Consider the following 20,884-nt stretch of genomic DNA (forward strand, 5'->3'; position numbering starts at 1 on the left):
TGTCTTGCTTGTGTCTCTGACTAATCTCCTCTTTACCTGCTCGTCCTCGGAGCACAGATACAGTTGTGTTATATTCTTTGACATAATGGCATTTCAATTTTATTTGTGGACATTTATTTGTGTCACAGCAGCTTTACAGGACATCAAATGTTTATGTAAATTTATTTACATTTATGTCATTATTGTTTAATAAAAGCTTCTTTTCTTTACCGGTTGAGGATCCAGGGTGTGGAGCTACATGCCATGGCGGCTCTCAGTTTGTCGGCCTCAGTGGCGATGGATGCGTTCTTAAACATGGACCAAGCAAAGTCCCACTCTGTGGCGCCCCCTGCAGCGATGGCCTGGCAGTACACCGTGGACCGAAGGTTAGGGTGGATCCTGAAGGACAGCGTGAGGAGAATAACAACATTAACAGACTCCTACATACTAGTCAGAGCTAATGAGAGTAATGTTATATTAGACTTGAACTGATACAGAATTAATGTTAAAATACACATGAACAAATACACTGGAACTCTATAGAGAATAAAATCACTTTACTAATGAACCAATTGTGTAAAATGATGAGCAAATGTGATCTTTATCTCGTGTATTAATATTCATTATAGTTTAGTTGTTTCTCTGTGAGTTTACATGTTTGTCACAGACAAAGAAAGAACATATATTTATGTATATGATCATAATTAGACTCACGGGTTGTAACTTGAGTTTGATCTCCACTCCTCAAACCAATTCTTTACAAGAGTTTTGCACTCGTCCACTCCGGAGCTGCAGGCCATACGCAGAGCGTTCACCTCATTATACCTGGAACACACACACACACACACACACACACAATTTAAACGATATATCACCAAAATAACTACATTTATTAGTTATATATTAAATGTCATACAATAAAACATCATTTTTGTATTTTTTAAATTAAATGTATAAGAAAAAAATGCAGATTTGTTGCTTGATTTAGAATTTAACAAATACAAAGCAATATATAAAAGAAAACTTTTATTGGCTAAAATTGACACACAGCAAAGATTTAAAATTAAATTTATATAACACAGAGATTCAAAGCTAAATAGTTCTATAATACTTGTATGAGTGAAAGTTACAGAGACTCACTGGTCCATGTGACTCTCGGGGATGTCGGTAAAGTTCTTAGTGAGGGTTTTAAAGTACTCGAAAAGTGGCTCCACTTGCTTCTTTGTGTAAGACTGAAGGAAACAGATGTCACATGATCACCTCAACATCACAGAAACAAGTGTCAATTCTGCTAAGTGAAACGATGCAGTTAGATTTGATAGAAAGGAAAACAAACTCCGCCCCCCACCATAACGCCGCCCCATCTCAAACTTATATACATCAAATAACTCTAAACACTATAATACACCACCACCTCACCATGCATTTTACCAGAACACTAAACACACACACACACATGATGTAGCATATCAACTGACCTGCAATAATCCATAAATCTCTGTGCGATCAAACATGAGGTAGAAATAATCCAAATTGTCCAGTGCTGACTCCCAGGGCATGTAGTCTCTCTCCTCTGATAAATACAGTGTAGTATTCAGAGCCAACGAAGTCGGAATAATTCTCGCCCTGATGACATACAAATATCCTGCTTTACTAATATCAGTGCAGTAGAGTGAGATCCAGTTGGCTGATTGATGGCAATAAGAATGATATAAAATAACATGATAAATAATAACTTAATACTCACCTTGCAAGATTAAAAGCATCATCTATAATCTGAGCTCGGTTAATCACACGAATGTTCTGGAGAAGAAAGAAACATTGATTCAATGTCACTGAGAATCTTATTTCAGACTTTTCAAAGTCAACAAGAAAAAGAAAATAATCACCACACAGCAACATTTTCATCAAACAATAAATAATCATACAAACATGAACAAGCTCCATCAGCATACTCCAGTAAACACCAGAGTTCTCCAGTAAACCCGTAATAAAGGTGGAGAATCTTCTAAAAACATTTGTTGTTGTTGGTTTTAGAAGAAGTTTCTGCTGTAGTCGGTACCTTATGAGATGTCTGGAGCTGGTGCAGCAGCTTCCTCCAGTTCTCCATGTCATAGTTCACTCTGTAGTATCCCAACACATCGAGGTTGGCCACCAGCCAATCAGAGTCCACCATTTTCATCATGGTGTTTTGTTCTATAAAGATTTTCAAATCATTAAATCATAAAGATTTGCATTAAGACCTCATTCACTGCCATTTTAGTCATCAATCAATCAGACACACTGATCACACCAAGAGTTTAATATGTAGCTGAGCAACAACTCTGGTGAACTTCAGATTCCTCACTGTGTTCTTACAGAGAAACCCAGAGACATTTATGTGAACAGTGAATGAGAGAGTTCATTGGGCTCGTCTGAGATCGAAGGCGTTAAAGGGGTGAAATTTAATTTTTGGTTTAACAGGTGTGGTAGAAGGGGTGTGTTTGTCAAAAGAAATATAAATTCAATGCTAGATTTGTTAAAATAAAATGTTTTATCCTCAGTCTGTATCTCTACTGACCGTTTTTGGTCTTCAGCCAGTAGATGTCCTGCTTATCTCCATTTTTCATCCATTGTATCGGAACAATCCACTCATAGCTAAAAGAAAATAACAGTCACATATCTGGTATATGATTCAGGATTCAGTCACACATCTCAGGACTTGTGTGTTTTTGTGAAGAAATGTTGATTTTTTTTAAATCCGGCCTACTTGAAAGGAGAAGGTCGCTCCACAACAGACTCAGGATCGAGGAGGAAGTGAGTTTGAGTGATGTCTCCTGTCGCTGTGTTAATTTTCACCACTGGGAAACCCATCTGAAGAACCCAGCGGTCCATGATTTCACTAACTTTCATTGGAAGCCGTGTTCCAGTAGCATCTACAGCCTGAAAGAGATTAAACACCAGATATTAAACACCACACAACACACATAATATACTCCAGAATTCACTTCCTGGATGTTCCTCTGGTGAACCTCTAAAATGCTCACTGTAGAACCTGCAGAGTTCAGACTGCTTCTCTATTAGAAACGTAGAACGTTTTAGACGCTACAAACCTCAGTGATCTAATAAACACTTAAGGAACACTTTTACCTACGAGTGAATTTCATTTCTCACCAAAGCTCTTTGAAATTCTGGATTCTGATTGGTCAGAAGGTGTTGATTCATTTTCTCGAATATTTTCTACCATTTTTATATCATCCTGTCATCGATTGTTTGCGTCTTTACTGTGATGAACTCAGGACTGCAGGGTGAAATGTCTCACCTGTTGGAGATGATCCCAAAGGTCTGTGTACACTGTGTTCTGGAACTGGAAGTGTTTGAGGTAGCTCTGGAAAGAAGAAGCAATAATAAAATGATTGTGGATTAGTCACAATGACTTCATGCTTTCCTTCTGATTTGGCTCCACCCCCTGAACATTGTTCTCAGCTGTGTGAAGATTGTTGTATTGTGTAACTCTTACTGTAGTCGTATTTGTCATACTATGTGTCTTTACAGTTAGTCTTCATGTAACTTATTCACTTGGTAGATTTTGTGTGATTGACGCTCGTCCAGCGGTGACTGAATTAAGAATACGGCAGTGAAATGTTTACCAAAGCGTCTATATTTATTCACATTTTAATTACAAATATCAGGAAGCAAAATAATGTCCTTTTATCCATCTTGGTACAGTGACAATGTGAGCTGTGTTTATTGTTAGCTGTAAATGATATGGAACATCTGCTGTGACTTACTGTAGAACCTGTACACTTAGATAAGCTAAGCTAGCCCAAGCTAACACAAGTCAAACCTGAAGGGCGCTTTAACTTGTGTTATTTTTTGTAACTTGTTTCTGTTTTATGTAAATTAAGAAGAAAAAAAGCTGGAACCTACAGTGAGGCCCTGAACAAAAACATCTTTAGTCAGGAAATCTGAGAGCATCCTTAACACCGACGCCCCCTAGAGCCATAACACACAAACAAACAAACAAACACACACACACACGTTATACATCAAGTACATTATAGAAACAGGATGTAAATGAGTAAAAATTGTTAAGATTACACAGAGGGGTGGAGTTACACAGAGGGGTGGAGTTACACAGAGGTGTGGGGTTACACAGGGGTGTGGGGTTACACAGAGGGGTGGAGTTACACAGAGTGGTGGAGTTACACAGAGGTGTGGGGTTACACAGGGGTGTGGGGTTACACAGAGGGGTGGAGTTACACAGAGTGGTGGAGTTACACAGAGGTGTGGGGTTACACAGAGGTGTGGGGTTACACAGAGGGGTGGAGTTACACAGAGTGGTGGAGTTACACAGAGGTGTGGGGTTACACAGAGGGGTGGAGTTACACAGAGTGGTGGGGTTACACAGAGGGGTGGGGTTACACAGAGGGGTGGATTTTGTGATAGACCTAGTTGCAGGGTTAAGGTTTATTCGTAAGTGTTACCTTGCTGTAGGAGATAGTGTCAAACACCTCACTGATCTGCTCTGGTCTCAGGACTTCTTCTTCTTTAGAGGACAGCGGGTGGGAGGAGGCCAGAGCATCCACAGAGAAAACTCTGTGCACATCATTCAGCACTATCAGATCTGTCTGATGAAGGAAGAAGAAGTGTTCGGTTTTATCAGCCAATCAGAAGAGAGTATTGGGCTGATAAACTAACAGGTTTTAGTACAGACTCCTGGTCCTGATTTAAACAATAAAAATCAGTTTAACGAATAAATAACCTACAATATTCCAGCCAGGCTCTGCACTGTCAGCTCCGAGATATTCAACGTAGGAGGCGAAACCTTCGTTCAGCCAGAGATCGTTCCACCATTTCATAGTAACGAGGTTCCCAAACCACTGAGAGAGAAAACAAGAATGAGAAACAACTCGACTGTATTTATCACTGTTAGATTCCTGTTTCATTCTGCTGTAGGTCTACCATGAGCACACCGTGACTACACCGTGACCACACCACACCGTGACCACAATGTGACCGCAACGTGACCACAACGTGACCACAACGTGACCACATTGTGACCACACCGTAACCACATCGTGACCACAACGTGACCACACCGTGACCACAACGTGACCACACCGTGACCACAACGTGACCACACCACAACGTGACCACACCGTGATCACAACATGACCACACCACAGCGTGACCACACCGTAACCACATCGTGACCACAACGTGACCACACCGTGACCACAACGTGACCACAACGTGACCACAACGTGACCACACCCAACCTAATAAAATGGCACTTTAATTAGACTTAACACTCTTACAGATTTGATTTTTGTCTAAAAGTCTTTATTTGTATGTAATCTTTCTTATTAAAGACTTTTGGGATGCTGCTTGCATCTGTTCTGCTTCTGTAAACCAGCATTAAGAGGAATAAATGTAGTTTAGTTATTTAAAGTTAATTTTAACTACAACTTTATTGCTACGAATGGGACAGTAAAGAGGAATCAGGGTTAAAAGTACCATGTGCGCGAGTTCATGAGCGATGATGGTGGCAACTCGCTCTTTATTCCCGTTAGAGGACACGGCACTGTCGTAGAGCAGAGCTGTTTCTCTGTACGTGATCAAACCCCAGTTCTCCATCGCACCTGCATTAAAGTCTGGCAGAGCCACCTGATCTACACACATCATTTCAACATCAGCATTTACTTCATTCTGGGGATTTATTATTGACAATAAACTCACTGTTATGGAAAGATTAACTTCCTATGTCACATATTATACATTGCTATTGTTTGTTAATGGAGATTTTACTTGGTGCAAGATGCTAAAGCTAATTCACAGACAGATTAACGTGTTAATTAACCAGTCTGTCTTAATTTCTCACCTGATTTGGAGAGCGGGTAACTGACATTATAATAGACTTCAAAGAATTCCAGGATCTTGCCCGTGATGCTCAGGGCGTACTCTCCGTGACCTGCGTCGATGGCCTCCTCACGTGCAAAAATACGAATCTGGACAACAAACAAGAGAAACTTGGTTCCTGCTGAAGACAATGCAACTGTAATATAAACCATAAAATAAACCAAATTAACAATAATGTAGGGAAAGATTCAATTACCAAAACTTTGCCTGCCAAGTCCTCAATTGCTTTAAAATCACTGACAATAAATGCCAGCAAGTATGTTGACATTCTCCTGGTGGTTTCGTATCGTGTTTTATTGAGCTTCTGACCGCCTTCCATCACTTCAACTGAATCTGAGAGACAAAAAAACAACTGTTTTCACATCTATTGATCATATACAACCTTTTCACCTGAGTAGTGTGGACAAATTCTAAGATATATAATGATATCGATGTTATGTGAAAAATATAATTATTAAAGATATTAATGTTAACTTCGCCTCTAAACATAACTTTAAACTTTATAGACTTTAACCTGCTACAAGGCGGTTAGTAGGAATCGTGTTGGACTGCATTTTACTCGCATTATTTATATATGTTGTTAAATATTTCTGAAATCAGTTGAACTACTTCAGACCCTAACTTATACATAAACACTAACTGTTACTGAGCTCATGAAGTGAGCTACGAGTTATAAGATGTCATTATCTTTTGTACCAATTTCCATGCTGTTAGAAAGTGCGATAGTTCCTGGTTCATGGAGCAGAGTGATATTAAAGTAAGCTTTCATTGCAGGTTCATCAAAACAAGGGAAAGCTTTCCGGGCGTCTGTGGCCTGCATCTGCGTCGTGGCCACAACCCTAAAAATATATACACAAGAATTTACAGTTACCTCAAAATACAGAAGGTCCCTACAAAAAAGAGTTTGTAATAAATAAAAAAAAATCTATATACAAATATATAAAACTTTTCTCCATCTTCAATCTTCATCAAACTTCATACAGTACATTTGAAAAATAAAAGGTCTAAAAGAGAAAACCTTACTTCTTGACATTATTTACTTCATACTCGCTCCTGTAAAATCCTCCCAGGTCATCTGCAAGTTCCCCTATGAACTCGGTGTGGAGTTTGTACCACTCTCCTGCTTTTAATTTCTCACTCAAATGGAAAACGAAATACTGGGTTTTGCTGACGGTGCTTTCAGATGTGATGGACGGTGCAGGAGAGCCATTGAGCGTGCTCAGTATGGCCTTAGAGGTCAGGTTCAGCTTGTTGGCGTGAATCAGGATGAGATCCGTCTCCTTCACACACTTGAACACCACGCTAGAGTTTCCCGTAAAGATGTAGAGACCTTGATCGTTCGGTCTGAGACGCGGCCATAGCGTGATATCGTAAGAATCTGGGATAAGTGTATCAGGGAGACGAAAACTGTCCCATGGTTCATTGGATACTGATGTGGTTGGTTGGTTTGTGGTTGTCTGGTTTGTGGTTGGCTGGTTTGTGGTTGGCTGGCTTGTGGTTGTTGTTGTTCCTTCTGTTGGTTTCACCTCGATTTCTTTGTTTCTGGATTTTTCTTGAGAGTAAACCACAGAGAGAGCAATGATGGTGGCCACGGCTCCAACGGCCAGCACGATCCCGAAGATCCCAACTGTTTTGCTAATATAGAACCCTTTCCCCATGATGAACAGACGTGCTGCAAACTGACAGTGGAGCAAGTGGGGCGAATGTCTGCACTCCTTCTTATTCAGAGGTTCCTCCTCCCATCAGATTTAATAACTCATCTATAAGCTCACAATAACCAATAAAGCCATGGGTTCAGAGGGCATCTGGCAAAGTTACACCAGGCTGTTTACAAGTGTTAACATGAATTTGATGAGTCAGTGGAAAAGACAGCTACTTGAATTGAGAAGAACCGTCTGCTTTAGACTTACCTGTAATTATATAATGCTAAGTGAACTGTTTAAGAATTTATTTCAGGTTGACATTATATACTTCAAAAGGCCCAGTTCTTTTTCCAGTCTCAGGCACTGATCCATTTCTGTTGCCTGTTTCTGGACTCTGATATGATGGACCTGAGATGTCAGGTCCTTGTCTAATATTTTTTACCGTGGTCTTTTTCTGACACCACATAGGTGTAAGATATTACAGATAAATGCACCCAGATTCCACTTCAAGATACACATCGGAAAGAGCGCATTCCTAAAAAAGGTTTAAATATCATAAGCTAAAACATTTAGAACTCTGAATAAATAAAACTTGATTAAAACGTTAGTAAGGAAGCGGCAGCAGGGCATCAAGTATCGTCACTAACAAATTGTCTACGTGAACGCAGTTACAATTTAAAGTGACCATTTGGGTGATAACTGTAACAATACCAAGCCAAGGTCTACGTGACCATGATTAACATTTAAAGACATCCAGCTAGACAACAAGGTGTATCCCAGCTGTTTGGGAGACACTTTACATAGAGGGAAAACAGTATAAAATGCTTGAGCAGGATCTGTCCTGTGTTCTTACTGTCTCTGATGGACCCAAAGTACTTCATGTATTTTGTCACTGCTACGTTGGAATAAACTTCTAGTTCTTCATTAAGATCTTCACCCTCGTCGTCTTATTTTCACACATTTTTATCTTCAGCCTGTTCATGTTCTTAGAGGTATCTCTGTCCCTCTGATCTGGTGTTCTGTTACCTGTACAGTATTTATAGAGCTCTTCCCGTAAGGGTCACCATACAGTAAGTTGGAGTCACATTTGTCTATGAAATGTCTTTGTGAAATGCTGCAGCATTACAAAATTAAATGATTCTGAAGACATGGTGTGGAAATGAAGATTGGAGTGAAGATCTCGAGTGTCCTGCACAGAGCCCTGACTCTGTATCAACTCCACTGAACATCTTTGTGATGACCTGGAACTGGAGTCTCCTCATCAGCCTATCATCAGAGTCTGATCTCACTAATTGAGGCTTAAGGGTCTTGCTCAGAGACCAAGCTACCACTCCTGGGCCCCTGAGCAAGGCCCTTAACCCTCAATCACTTAGCTATATAAATGAGAGTATAAATGTGAGTCGCTCTGGATAAGGGCATCTGCCAAATGCCATAAATGTAAATGTAATGATCTTGTAGCTGAACGATCACTAATCCACACAGACACAATCCAAAATCTAGTGCAAAAACCTTCCAGAAGTGAAGAGTGGAGCTGATTAGAACAGTAGAAGAAATAAATCTGGAATGAGATGTTCAAATGTGACAGTGAGAGATATGGTCAAGTTAAACATCACACATTTTTGTCCAGTCTGGATTTAGTTTACTTCACAGTATTGGAAAAAGTGCTGGTTAAAGTGACAATGTGTAGTAAGTATGGAGCCAATAAAAGCCCAGAGCAACACAAGGGCTCCAGTCAGTAAACACACAATACATCGTGATCAGTATGGACTTAATAATGTAGCTAATAAGTGAAGATGAACCTAATCATAACAAAGTCTGATCATGTTTGTCCAATTTTGTCCAATTTTGTTCATGTTACGCTGCCTCACTCTTAACCTTCATATCAGCTACACAGCTAATGAAGTATGAGGGTTTGGTGCTGGACATCTTACTGAGCTTCTGAAGCAGTAGAACATCTCAAGCCCTTTTAGCAGTGGTTCACAGAAACACCGTGACAACCTGTATCAGATATTTATTTCATTTTGATATTTTATTAACTAAAATATAATACAATAAAGAGAAACAACATTTTATAATGAAAGAAATACCAAAAATATTTACCTCCAACACACTGAGGCAGTTTCCTTTGTTTGATCAAAGAGTCTATCCTTTTTTTCCACAGAGATGTTTTTAGATGTCAACCTGAAACTCAGGAAATCTTTTAATATGATATTATTTTTTTTCTTTCTGTCTGCAATTGTTTTGTACTTTGTTTAATTTTCTGTTTAGATTTTTTTAAACACTTTCAGATTTTGAAAAGGTTTTTCCCGTTAAGATGATGACGATGATGATGATGATGATGACGATGATGATGATGATGACGATGATTTTTTCAGAAATGACTTCAGATTCCACCTAAACACTTAAGTCCTCTCACTAACACGAGTAGTAGACATGAAGGTGCTCACAAGACATCCAGAGCTTTTTAGTTGTATTTGTTTCCTCTGTTTTTTTTCGCTCCAGTTGGATCACAAACACTTTGAATTCAGATTTATTTGTATATCACTTTTAACAATGGACATTGTCTCAAAGCAGCTTTACAGAACATTCATTCATTCATTCATCTTCTACCGCTTATCGGGCATCAAGGCAGGATACACCTTGGACGGAGTGCCAACCCATCACAGGGCACACACACACACACACACACACACTCTCATTCACTCACACAATCACACACTAGGGACAATTTTCCAGAGATGCCAATCAACCTACCATGCATGTCTTTGGACCGGGGGAGGAAACCGGAGTACCCGGAGGAAACCCCCGAGGCACAGGGAGAACATGCAAACTCCACACACACAAGGTGGAGGTGGGAATCGAACCCCGACCCTGGAGGTGTGAGGCGAACGTGATAACCACTAAGCCACCGTGCCCCCCCCTTTACAGAACATAAGAAACATAATACAAATAAATGTATATTATAAAAAGATTAATATAATACAAAAATTCTAGATTAATATCAGACATATTTAAATGTGTTTGTATTTATCCCCAATGAACAAGCCTGAGGTGACTGAGGGACGTCTCTCAGACGATGCTTTACAATTTATCAATTACTTGTAGTTTAGATTCAACACAGTGCTGCTGTTTTTTCTACAATAACTTTAATAACTTTATTTTCATGTCTGATGATGTTCTGTACAAAGTTCATGAAACATCTCCTGATAAATGATCAGCTTTTACGGTTCTTCATGTGACGTCCAATTCAAATGAATAATTGTCTAAAATCCTTAAGTCCATAAAACCTTCTCTCTCTGATGTCGCTATTACAGCTTTATCTAACAGTCTTCATCTTATCTGTTAACACACAGTGGTGAAAGATGAGGTGTGTTATAGCACCGTGATGACGATAATGTCACAATAATAACAGCTGGTAACTTTCAGGAAAGTGAAATGAAATTGAACTTCTGGCTTCCTCTAAAACACAGACTCGTTTCTTTATCATATAACGGTGTTAATGATTTATTCAGAACTGCCTGCTCTGTGACGAGTCGATGATCATCAGGTTGTAGCAAGAACTGTTTGATTAGCACAAATGTGACAAAAAAATTCTAATAAAATCCTCGATGTCTGACATAACAAGCTCTCAGGAGCGCCTGTGTTCTGCCGGGTTAGTGATGTTGGTTTTAGGGACTTTTCCTAACACTCTCAGCTCTCGGTCAGTACCTGGTGTGTGTTCAGTCTCAGCTGTGTGTCTTTTAATCACTGTTCTGGAAACATTTTTTTCGGTCTCTCAATTACAGATAAATGAAAATCAGTCGAATTTGTAATAGTTAATTGAATTTATAATATTATGCACTTTATAAAAGAATTTACAGAATTCAGAACTAGAACACAAAATTTTACTTATAATTAATATATTCAACACCAACAAACATTAACTATAACAAATATAATTAGCTTTATTGTTGTGATGAAATCTCCTTGGTTTTAGCCTCAAGAATGAACAGAAACTCTGGAAAAAATAATTTTTATTAAATTTAAATTTTACATTTTATTGTTGTTTATTAAATTTTTCAGGGATTCGAGGAATTTGAATCTTTATCTAGAGATTATGAGAAAAAGACTAACTTTAATCAGCTGAATGAGAGAAAACAGCTTCATATTTATAATAAACTCAATGATACTTGATTCTGTTTCTGAGCAAACTACAGATACGCACTAAAGTTCCGTGTGTCCGGGGTTCAGTGACTAACAAAAAAAATCCCAAATAAATCGGTTTATGATGGACGTTAGGAGAAAGTCTGAACATTTTTATCTGATAACGTGACCTTGGATAACTTCTTATCTTTAAAGATATCAGATAGAGATCATAAACTCTGAGGGTAAAAGGAGGGCATGAAAAAGCCTTTTCACAGAGAACCAGAGACGAGCAGGTCAGTGATGTGAAGAGCTTCGAGGAGATTAAAGTTTGTAATTAAAAAATGAATAGAATTAATAAAATGTATATAGAATTAAATTGTAATTTATTCACACATTTGTTCAGTAAAGTTTCATTGCTTTGTTTTCACTTTATGCTGAAAATAACAAAGCACATTATAAAGTCCAGACTGCGTTGATGATTTACTTAAAAGTTTAGACTTAGACATGAACTTATAGAACTACATGAACTAATAACGGAGCGTCGCTAAGCAACAGCTTAAATAATACGTCTTTATTAAACCTGTGTTTACAGATCACGAGGTTTTTCACAAGGAATCATAAACAGTGCAGAAATAAACAGGAGACGTTCATCAATGAAGCAGCTCCATTTAATTCATCATTAAACTAAAGACAAGTGGAAACGTGCAGTAGATTAATTAGCTGTGTTTAAAGACACACAAACACATAAACACAACTTTAATCTGGTTTATTCAGTGATGCAGTTATTTTTACTTTAAGGACTTTTTTCCTTCCTCAATGTTTATTTATTAATATTTAAAACAATTCTGAAGAGAAGAAGCACTTATAACTACAGAGCTTTATTAAAGTAATGACTGTCAGTATAAATAAAGTGTGTTGTTGATGTGTGGAGAGAAACAGACTGAACTCAGGTTCATCTTTTTATTAGACTTTCTCCATATTTTGGATGAAGCTACACAAATAATCACAAAATGAACTCTAAATAACACACACACACACACACACACACTCACACACACTTACACAGTCATACACACACTCACACACACACCTCACACACTTACAGTCATACACACACTCTCACACACTCTCACACACACACTCACACACACACCTCACACACTTACACAGTCATACACACACTCTCACACACACACTCACACACACACCTCACACACTTACAGTCATACACACACTCTCACACACTCTCACACACACACTCACACACACACCTCACACACTTACACAGTCATACACACACACTCACACACACTCACACACACACCTCACACACACCTCACACACTTACAGTCATACACACACTCTCACACACTCTCACACACACACTCACACACACACCTCACACACTTACACAGTCATACACACACTCTCACACACACACTCACACACACACCTCACACACTTACACAGTCATACACACACTCTCACACACACACACACACACTCACACACACACCTCACACACTGTCATACACACACTCACACACACACACACCTCACACACTTACAGTCATACACACACTCTCACACACACACTCACACACTTACACAGTCATACACACACTCTCACACACACACTCACACACACACCTCACACACTTACACAGTCATACACACACTCTCACACACACACACACACACTCACACACACACCTCACACACTGTCATACACACACACACTCACACACACACCTCACACACTTACACAGTCATACACACACTCTCACACACACACTCACACACACACCTCACACACTTACACAGTCATACACACACTCTCACACACACACACACACACTCACACACACACCTCACACACTGTCATACACACACACACTCACACACACACCTCACACACTTACACAGTCATACACACACTCTCACACACACACACACACACACACTCACACACACACCTCACACACTTAGTCATACACACACTCTCACACACTCTCACACACTTACACAGTCATACACACACTCTCTCTCACACACACACACACACACACACACTCACATACACTCACGCAAACACACACACTCTCTCACACACTCACTCACACACATACACAGTCACATACACAAACACAGACACACACAGTTTATTTCATGAGGAAATCAGTCACTCGTGGATTCAGAGTGGATTTTGGCCCCTAAATGAAATTCAGTCTCAGCAAAAAGAGAAGTGAGTTAATGGGAAAAGATTCCAGTGTTAATGAGAAGAACGATGTTGCTCTCAGAACGGAGACAGGCTCGGCACTTTGATGTTAATGTCTCCGATGTTGATGTTACGAGGGATTTCTGGAAGGTTCATGTTTTTCACTGCCGAGACGGCGCGAGCTGGAGCGGCGGACAGTCCACCCTGAGGGACACAAGAAGAAGAAGAAGCCCATTTTATTTCAGAAACAGCACTTTACATTACCAAAGGAAATAAATATTTATTAAATAATTATTATAATAATTACAGATAAATAAAAACTAAAATTAATATTGTACAAAATACCAAACCTCAGATCTCCTGCATTTATTATAAAGTAAATGTTCAACTCTGAACTACAGAGACAATCATTTACACTTGTGTGTGTGTGTGTGAGTAAATGTGCGTGTGTGTGTGTGAGTGTGTGCAAGTGTGTTTGTGTGTGCGCGAGTGTGTGTGTGTGTGTGTGTGTGTTGTACAGACCTCAGACTTCTCCATTCGGTTCTGAAGTTCAACCTGAGCAACAATTTCATTCATGTTGGTCTCAAGGACCATCCCCCCCATCACCACCTCCTGCAGGATATAGTGCACCTACACACACACACACACACACACTGCTGTAATAACACACCACACACACACTGCTGTAATAACACACCACACACACACTGCTGTAATAACACACACTGCTGTAATAACACACCACACACACACTGCTGTAATAACACACACTGCTGTAATAACACACACCACACACACACTGCTGTAATAACACACACTGCTGTAATAACACACCACACACACACTGCTGTAATAACACACACTGCTGTAATAACACACCACACACACACACACTGCTGTAATAACACACCACACACACACTGCTGTAATAACACACACTGCTGTAATAACACACCACACACACACACTGCTGTAATAACACACCACACACACACTGCTGTAATAACACACACCACACACACTGCTGTAATAACACACACTGCTGTAATAACACACACCACACACACACTGCTGTAATAACACACACTGCTGTAATAACACACCACACACACACTGCTGTAATAACACACATTGCTGTAATAACACACACCACACACACTGCTGTAATAACACACACTGTTGTAATAACACACACCACACACACTGCTGTAATAACACACACTGCTGTAATAACACACACCACACACACTGCTGTAATAACACACACTGCTGTAATAACACACACCACACACACACTGCTGTAATAACACACCACGCACACACACTGCTGTAATAACACACCACACACACACTGCTGTAATAACACACACTGCTGTAATAACACACACCACACACACACTGCTGTAATAACACACACTATTGTAACAACACACACCACACACACACTGCTGTAATAACACACACTGCTGTAATAACACACACCACACACACCACACACACACTGCTGTAATAACACACACTGTTGTAATAACACACACCACACACACCACACACACACACTGCTGTAATAACACACCACACACACACACTGCTGTAATAACACACCACACACACACTGCTGTAATAACACATACTGCTGTAATAACACACCACACACACACTGCTGTAATAACACACACCACACACACACTGCTGTAATAACACATACTGCTGTAATAACACACCACACACACACTGCTGTAATAACACACCACACACACACACTGCTGTAATAACCCACCACACACACACTGCTGTAATAACACATACTGCTGTAATAACACACCACACACACACTGCTGTAATAACACACACTGCTGTAATAACACACACCACACACACCACACACACTGCTGTAATAACACACACTGTTGTAATAACACACACCACACACACCACACACACACACACTGCTGTAATAACACACCACACACACACTGCTGTAATAACACACCACACACACACACTGCTGTAATAACACACACCACACACACTGCTGTAATAACACACACTGCTGTAATAACACACACCACACACACACTGCTGTAATAACACACCACACACACACACTGCTGTAATAACACACACCACACACACTGCTGTAATAACACACACTGTTGTAACAACACACACCACACACACACTGCTGTAATAACACACACTGCTGTAATAACACACACCACACACACTGCTGTAATAACACACACTGCTGTAATAACACACACCACACACACACTGCTGTAATAACACATACTGCTGTAATAACACACCACACACACACACTGCTGTAATAACACACCACACACACACACTGCTGTAATAACACACCACACACACACTGCTGTAATAACACATACTGCTGTAATAACACACCACACACACACACTGCTGTAATAACACACACCACACACACTGCTGTAATAACACACACTGCTGTAATAACACACACCACACACACACTGCTGTAATAACACACCACACACACACACTGCTGTAATAACACACACCACACACACTGCTGTAATAACACACACTGTTGTAACAACACACACCACACACACACTGCTGTAATAACACACACTGCTGTAATAACACACACCACACACACTGCTGTAATAACACACACTGCTGTAATAACACACACCACACACACACTGCTGTAATAACACACACTGCTGTAATAACACACACCACACACACACTGCTGTAATAACACACACTGCTGTAATAACACACACCACACACACACTGCTGTAATAACACACACTGCTGTAATAACACACACCACACACACACTGCTGTAATAACACACACTGTTGTAACAACACACACCACACACACACTGCTGTAATAACACACACTGCTGTAATAACACACACCACACACACCACACACACACTGCTGTAATAACACACACTGCTGTAATAACACACACCACACACACCACACACACACACTGCTGTAATAACACACAATGTTAATAATTAATAAAGCATTAATGAGACTCTACCAAACTTTAACTAAAGTGTGTATGTCTTTATGCCTGTGTGTGAATCAGCAGATTTGTTTTCTAGCAAAGGAACCTGATTGGATTGACACTATAAAGCAGGAAGTGATGTCATACTCACTTTATCCATGTGGAAGATCAGGTCGAGTTCACATACATTCTCAAAGCATTTATCCAGAGTCTCCACAAATACCTGATCCATAACAGACCCACACACAGACACACACACAGACACACACAGACACACACAGACACACACACAGACACACACAGACACACACACAGACACACACACATGCACACACACATGCACACACAGACCCACACACACACAGACCCACACACAGACACACACACACAGACACACACACAGACACACACACAGGCACACACACAGGCACACACAGACCCACACACACACAGACACACACACAGGCACACACACAGACAAAAACACAGACCCACACACAGACCCACACAGACTCACACACAGACCCACACACAGGCACACACACAGGCACACACACAGACACACACACAGGCACACACACAGACACACACACAGACCCACACAGACACACACAGACCCACACACAGACACACACACAGACACACACACACACACAGACACACACACACAGACACACACACAGGCACACACACAGGCACACACAGACCCACACACACACACACACACACAGGCACACACACAGACAAAAACACAGACACACACACAGACCCACACACAGACCCACACACAGACCCACACAGACCCACACACAGGCACACACACAGGCACACACACAGGCACACACACAGGCACACACACAGACCCACACACAGGCACACACACAGACACACACACAGACCCACACACAGACCCACACACAGACACACACACAGACCCACACACAGACCCACACACACACACAGACCCACACACAGACACACACACAGACCCACACACAGACCCACATACACACACAGACACACACACACACAGACCCACACAGACCCACACACAGACAGACCCACACACAGACCCACACACAGACACACACACAGACCCACACACAGACCAACACACACACACACAGACCCACACAGACCCACACACAGACACACACACAGGCACACACACAGACCCACATACACACACAGACACACACACACAGACACACAGACCCACACACACACACACACACACAGACACACACACAGATATAGCAATATTCATAAAAATATTATGCTGTAATATTTTATATTTAAATGTGAATAAAATAGAGAGCAGCTGAAGAAAATAGTTTAATAATCCAATCTCCTGAATATTTATTGTGAATTTTTTTTAATCTAAATTTAATTTTTTAATGCTATTGGCTGAATGAAGACACTGTAAGATGTGGTTCACGTGTGATGATGATGATGATGATGATGATGATGTCATGATTCACCTGAATGAGGTCCAGAATGCCGAGTTCACTCTCAGATGAATCGACACAAAACACAAAGTACAGCGTGGCGTAATGTCTGTAGATCAGTTTGTAGTCCGATCCACCAATCAGACTGAAATAAGACAATATTAAGAGTTTATTACAGAGAGGACTTCACACTCGTCTCTTCATCTCGTCTTCAGTTATTCACATGAACAAAACAGTGACTGAGCTGCGATTTCATCACTGTCACTAAACAGTCAGCTCAAACTCAGTGTGACGCTGAAAAGTGACGAATGGAAACAAACTCTTTATTAATTTATTCTGAGTAAATCTCTGAGACGCTTCTGTTCTTCAGTGTCTCTGTGTTCTTCTGCTTCTCTGACTCTCTTCCCTGAATCACAATTCTACTCTGACTGAACCAGAAAAAAATCATAATATAAATAATATAAATAATATAAAATAATATAAATAATATAAAATAATATAAATAATATAAGATATAAATAATATAAATAATAGAACTAAAATCACTTGTAGCTTTTTCTGTTTATTATTATTTTACCTGCCACCTTCAAGGAAGTTGCAGACATTATCATCTCTCTTAGACACCAAGTGAAAGGTCTCTCTGATAATCTGCTGCTGCATGTCTTCTGCCTGAACACACACACACACACACACACACACACACACACACACACAGATACACACACACAGACACACACACAGATACACACACACATGCATAGACACACAGACAGACAGACACACACACACACGCACACAGACACACACACACAGACACACACACAAACACACAGAGACCCCCCACACACACAGAGACACACACAAACACACACAAACACAGAGACCCCCCCACACACACAGAGACACACACAAACACACACAAACACACAGAGACCCCCCCCACACACACACAGACACACACAAACACACAGAGACCCCCCCCACACACACAGACACACACAAACACACAGAGACCCCCCCCCACACAGAGACACACACAAACACACAGAGACACACAGAAACACACAGAGACCCCCCCCCACACACACACAGACACACAAACACACAGAGACCCCCCCCCCCATGCACAGACACACACAAACACACAGAGACCCCCCCCACACACACAGAGACACACACAAACACACAGAGACCCCCCCACACACACAGACACACACAAACACACAGAGACACACACAAACACACAGAGACCCCCCCACACACACACAGACACACACAAACACACAGAGACCCCCCCCACACACACAGAGACACACACAAACACACAGAGACACACACAAACACACAGAGACCCCCCCACACACACACAGACACACACAAACACACAGAGACCCCCCACACACACACAGAGACACACACAAACACACAGAGACACACACAAACACACAGAGACCCCCCCACACACACACAGACACACACAAACACACAGAGACCCCCCCCCCACATGCACAGACACACACAGAAACACACAGACAGACACACACACACACACACACACACATTAGATAAAGATATTAACACTTGAGAACAGGAATATTAAAGTAATATATTTAAAACAATGAACTTAAACACATAAATAAACCGGACGGATATTAAATCAGCTGCACATCAGTTCCTAACCCTAACCCTAACCCTAACCCTTTTTAAAGCGCACTCACAAAATACTGATAGAATCGAATGAGTCGCGGTTTCCCGTGGTTATTAAAAATCAGAATCGCTTTGATCATCTTGTGCTTTCGGTGTTTTGTGCAACTGATAGGAATTAATTTCGCCTTTCGTCATGAAAACAACATTAGTGGCGAGTTCACACACCTGTACCCTGTCAAAATAAAAGCTCTCAAGCGTCATTAACAAACAAATAAATACACATTGTATATATAAGTATGTTATAAATATGTATATTTATGTGTATTATAGGTAACAATACGGTGTTGCAGTATTTATTAAAAGCTAATAATTTCACGTGATAATAAAATGATAATAAATGTAACCTAACAAATTTTTATCCTTTATAGATGAACAGAAATATTATTAGTGAGAAAAGGCCATTTTTATTCGTGTTGTGTTTTATGATTAAAATTGCAGTTTAGTGATTAGTGCAGTTTAGTGATTAGTGCAGTTTAGTGATTAGTGTAGTTTAGTAATTAGTGTAGTTTAGTAATTAGTGTAGTTTGGTGATTAGTGCAGTTTAGTGATTAGTGTAGTTTAGTGATTAGTGTAGTTTAGTGATTAGTGTAGTTTAGTAATTAGTGTAGTTTAGTGATTAGTGTAGTTTAGTGATTAGTGCAGTTTAGTGATTAGTGTAGTTTAGTGCTTAGTGTAGTTTAGTGATTAGTGCAGTTTAGTGATTAGTGCAGTTTAGTGATTAGTGTAGTTTAGTAATTAGTGTAGTTTGGTGATTAGTGTAGTTTAGTGATTAGTGTAGTTTAGTGATTAGTGTAGTTTAGTAATTAGTGTAGTTTAGTGATTAGTGCAGTTTAGTGATTAGTGCAGT

General features: G+C 40.3%; 2 protein-coding genes across 14 annotated transcripts in view; both read right to left on the reverse strand.

Annotated features, from left to right (window-relative positions):
* Positions 1-7,588, reverse strand: part of anpepb.1 (alanyl (membrane) aminopeptidase b, tandem duplicate 1) — a 10,654-nt gene extending 3,066 nt beyond the window's left edge. The window contains exons 1-17 of the mRNA XM_060884893.1: positions 6,904-7,588; positions 6,577-6,719; positions 6,077-6,213; positions 5,843-5,969; positions 5,479-5,633; positions 4,728-4,841; positions 4,446-4,589; positions 3,889-3,954; positions 3,281-3,346; positions 2,729-2,901; positions 2,540-2,616; positions 2,042-2,175; positions 1,727-1,782; positions 1,458-1,605; positions 1,120-1,211; positions 694-804; positions 211-378 (exon numbers count right to left, since the gene is read on the reverse strand). Coding sequence (XP_060740876.1) covers positions 211-378; positions 694-804; positions 1,120-1,211; positions 1,458-1,605; positions 1,727-1,782; positions 2,042-2,175; positions 2,540-2,616; positions 2,729-2,901; positions 3,281-3,346; positions 3,889-3,954; positions 4,446-4,589; positions 4,728-4,841; positions 5,479-5,633; positions 5,843-5,969; positions 6,077-6,213; positions 6,577-6,719; positions 6,904-7,538 — 2,546 coding nt within the window. The 5' untranslated portion in view covers positions 7,539-7,588. The remainder of the gene's footprint in view (positions 1-210; positions 379-693; positions 805-1,119; positions 1,212-1,457; positions 1,606-1,726; positions 1,783-2,041; positions 2,176-2,539; positions 2,617-2,728; positions 2,902-3,280; positions 3,347-3,888; positions 3,955-4,445; positions 4,590-4,727; positions 4,842-5,478; positions 5,634-5,842; positions 5,970-6,076; positions 6,214-6,576; positions 6,720-6,903) is intronic.
* A 5,006-nt stretch (positions 7,589-12,594) lies between these two features.
* On the reverse strand, positions 12,595-20,206 carry ap3s2 (adaptor related protein complex 3 subunit sigma 2). 13 transcript variants are annotated; one of them, XM_060884916.1, is made up of 8 exons: positions 20,049-20,206; positions 18,908-18,999; positions 18,364-18,475; positions 17,034-17,105; positions 14,389-14,496; positions 13,558-14,070; positions 13,204-13,518; positions 12,595-12,919 (listed from the first exon to the last, which is right to left on the reverse strand). In XM_060884916.1, exons 1-6 carry the CDS (start codon positions 20,115-20,117, stop codon positions 13,945-13,947), a joined length of 579 nt encoding a protein of 192 aa, XP_060740899.1. In that variant the 5' UTR covers positions 20,118-20,206; the 3' UTR covers positions 12,595-12,919; positions 13,204-13,518; positions 13,558-13,944. The 13 variants fall into 13 exon arrangements, with proteins under 13 accessions (XP_060740899.1, XP_060740897.1, XP_060740895.1 ...); XM_060884914.1 differs by having other exon boundaries at positions 12,595-13,046; XM_060884912.1 differs by having other exon boundaries at positions 12,595-13,101.
* Positions 20,207-20,884: the final 678 nt, after the last annotated feature.

The sequence above is a fragment of the Tachysurus vachellii genome, chromosome 13, assembly GCF_030014155.1.
Source record: "Tachysurus vachellii isolate PV-2020 chromosome 13, HZAU_Pvac_v1, whole genome shotgun sequence".
In the NCBI taxonomy this organism is placed as follows: domain Eukaryota; kingdom Metazoa; phylum Chordata; class Actinopteri; order Siluriformes; family Bagridae; genus Tachysurus; species Tachysurus vachellii.

What these genes read in the sequence shown, in the direction of transcription:
- ap3s2 (XM_060884904.1), bottom strand. Translation starts at nt 20,117, where the DNA reads ATGATCAAAGCGATTCTGATTTTTAATAACCACGGGAAACCGCGACTC. An exon ending in AACTTCCTTGAAGGTGGCAG is followed by an intron (nt 18,476 to 18,907) that starts GTAAAATAATAA and finishes GTCTTATTTCAG; the next exon opens with TCTGATTGGTGGATCGGACT. An exon ending in ACCGAATGGAGAAGTCTGAG is followed by an intron (nt 14,071 to 14,388) that starts GTCTGTACAACA and finishes TGTGTCCCTCAG; the next exon opens with GGTGGACTGTCCGCCGCTCC.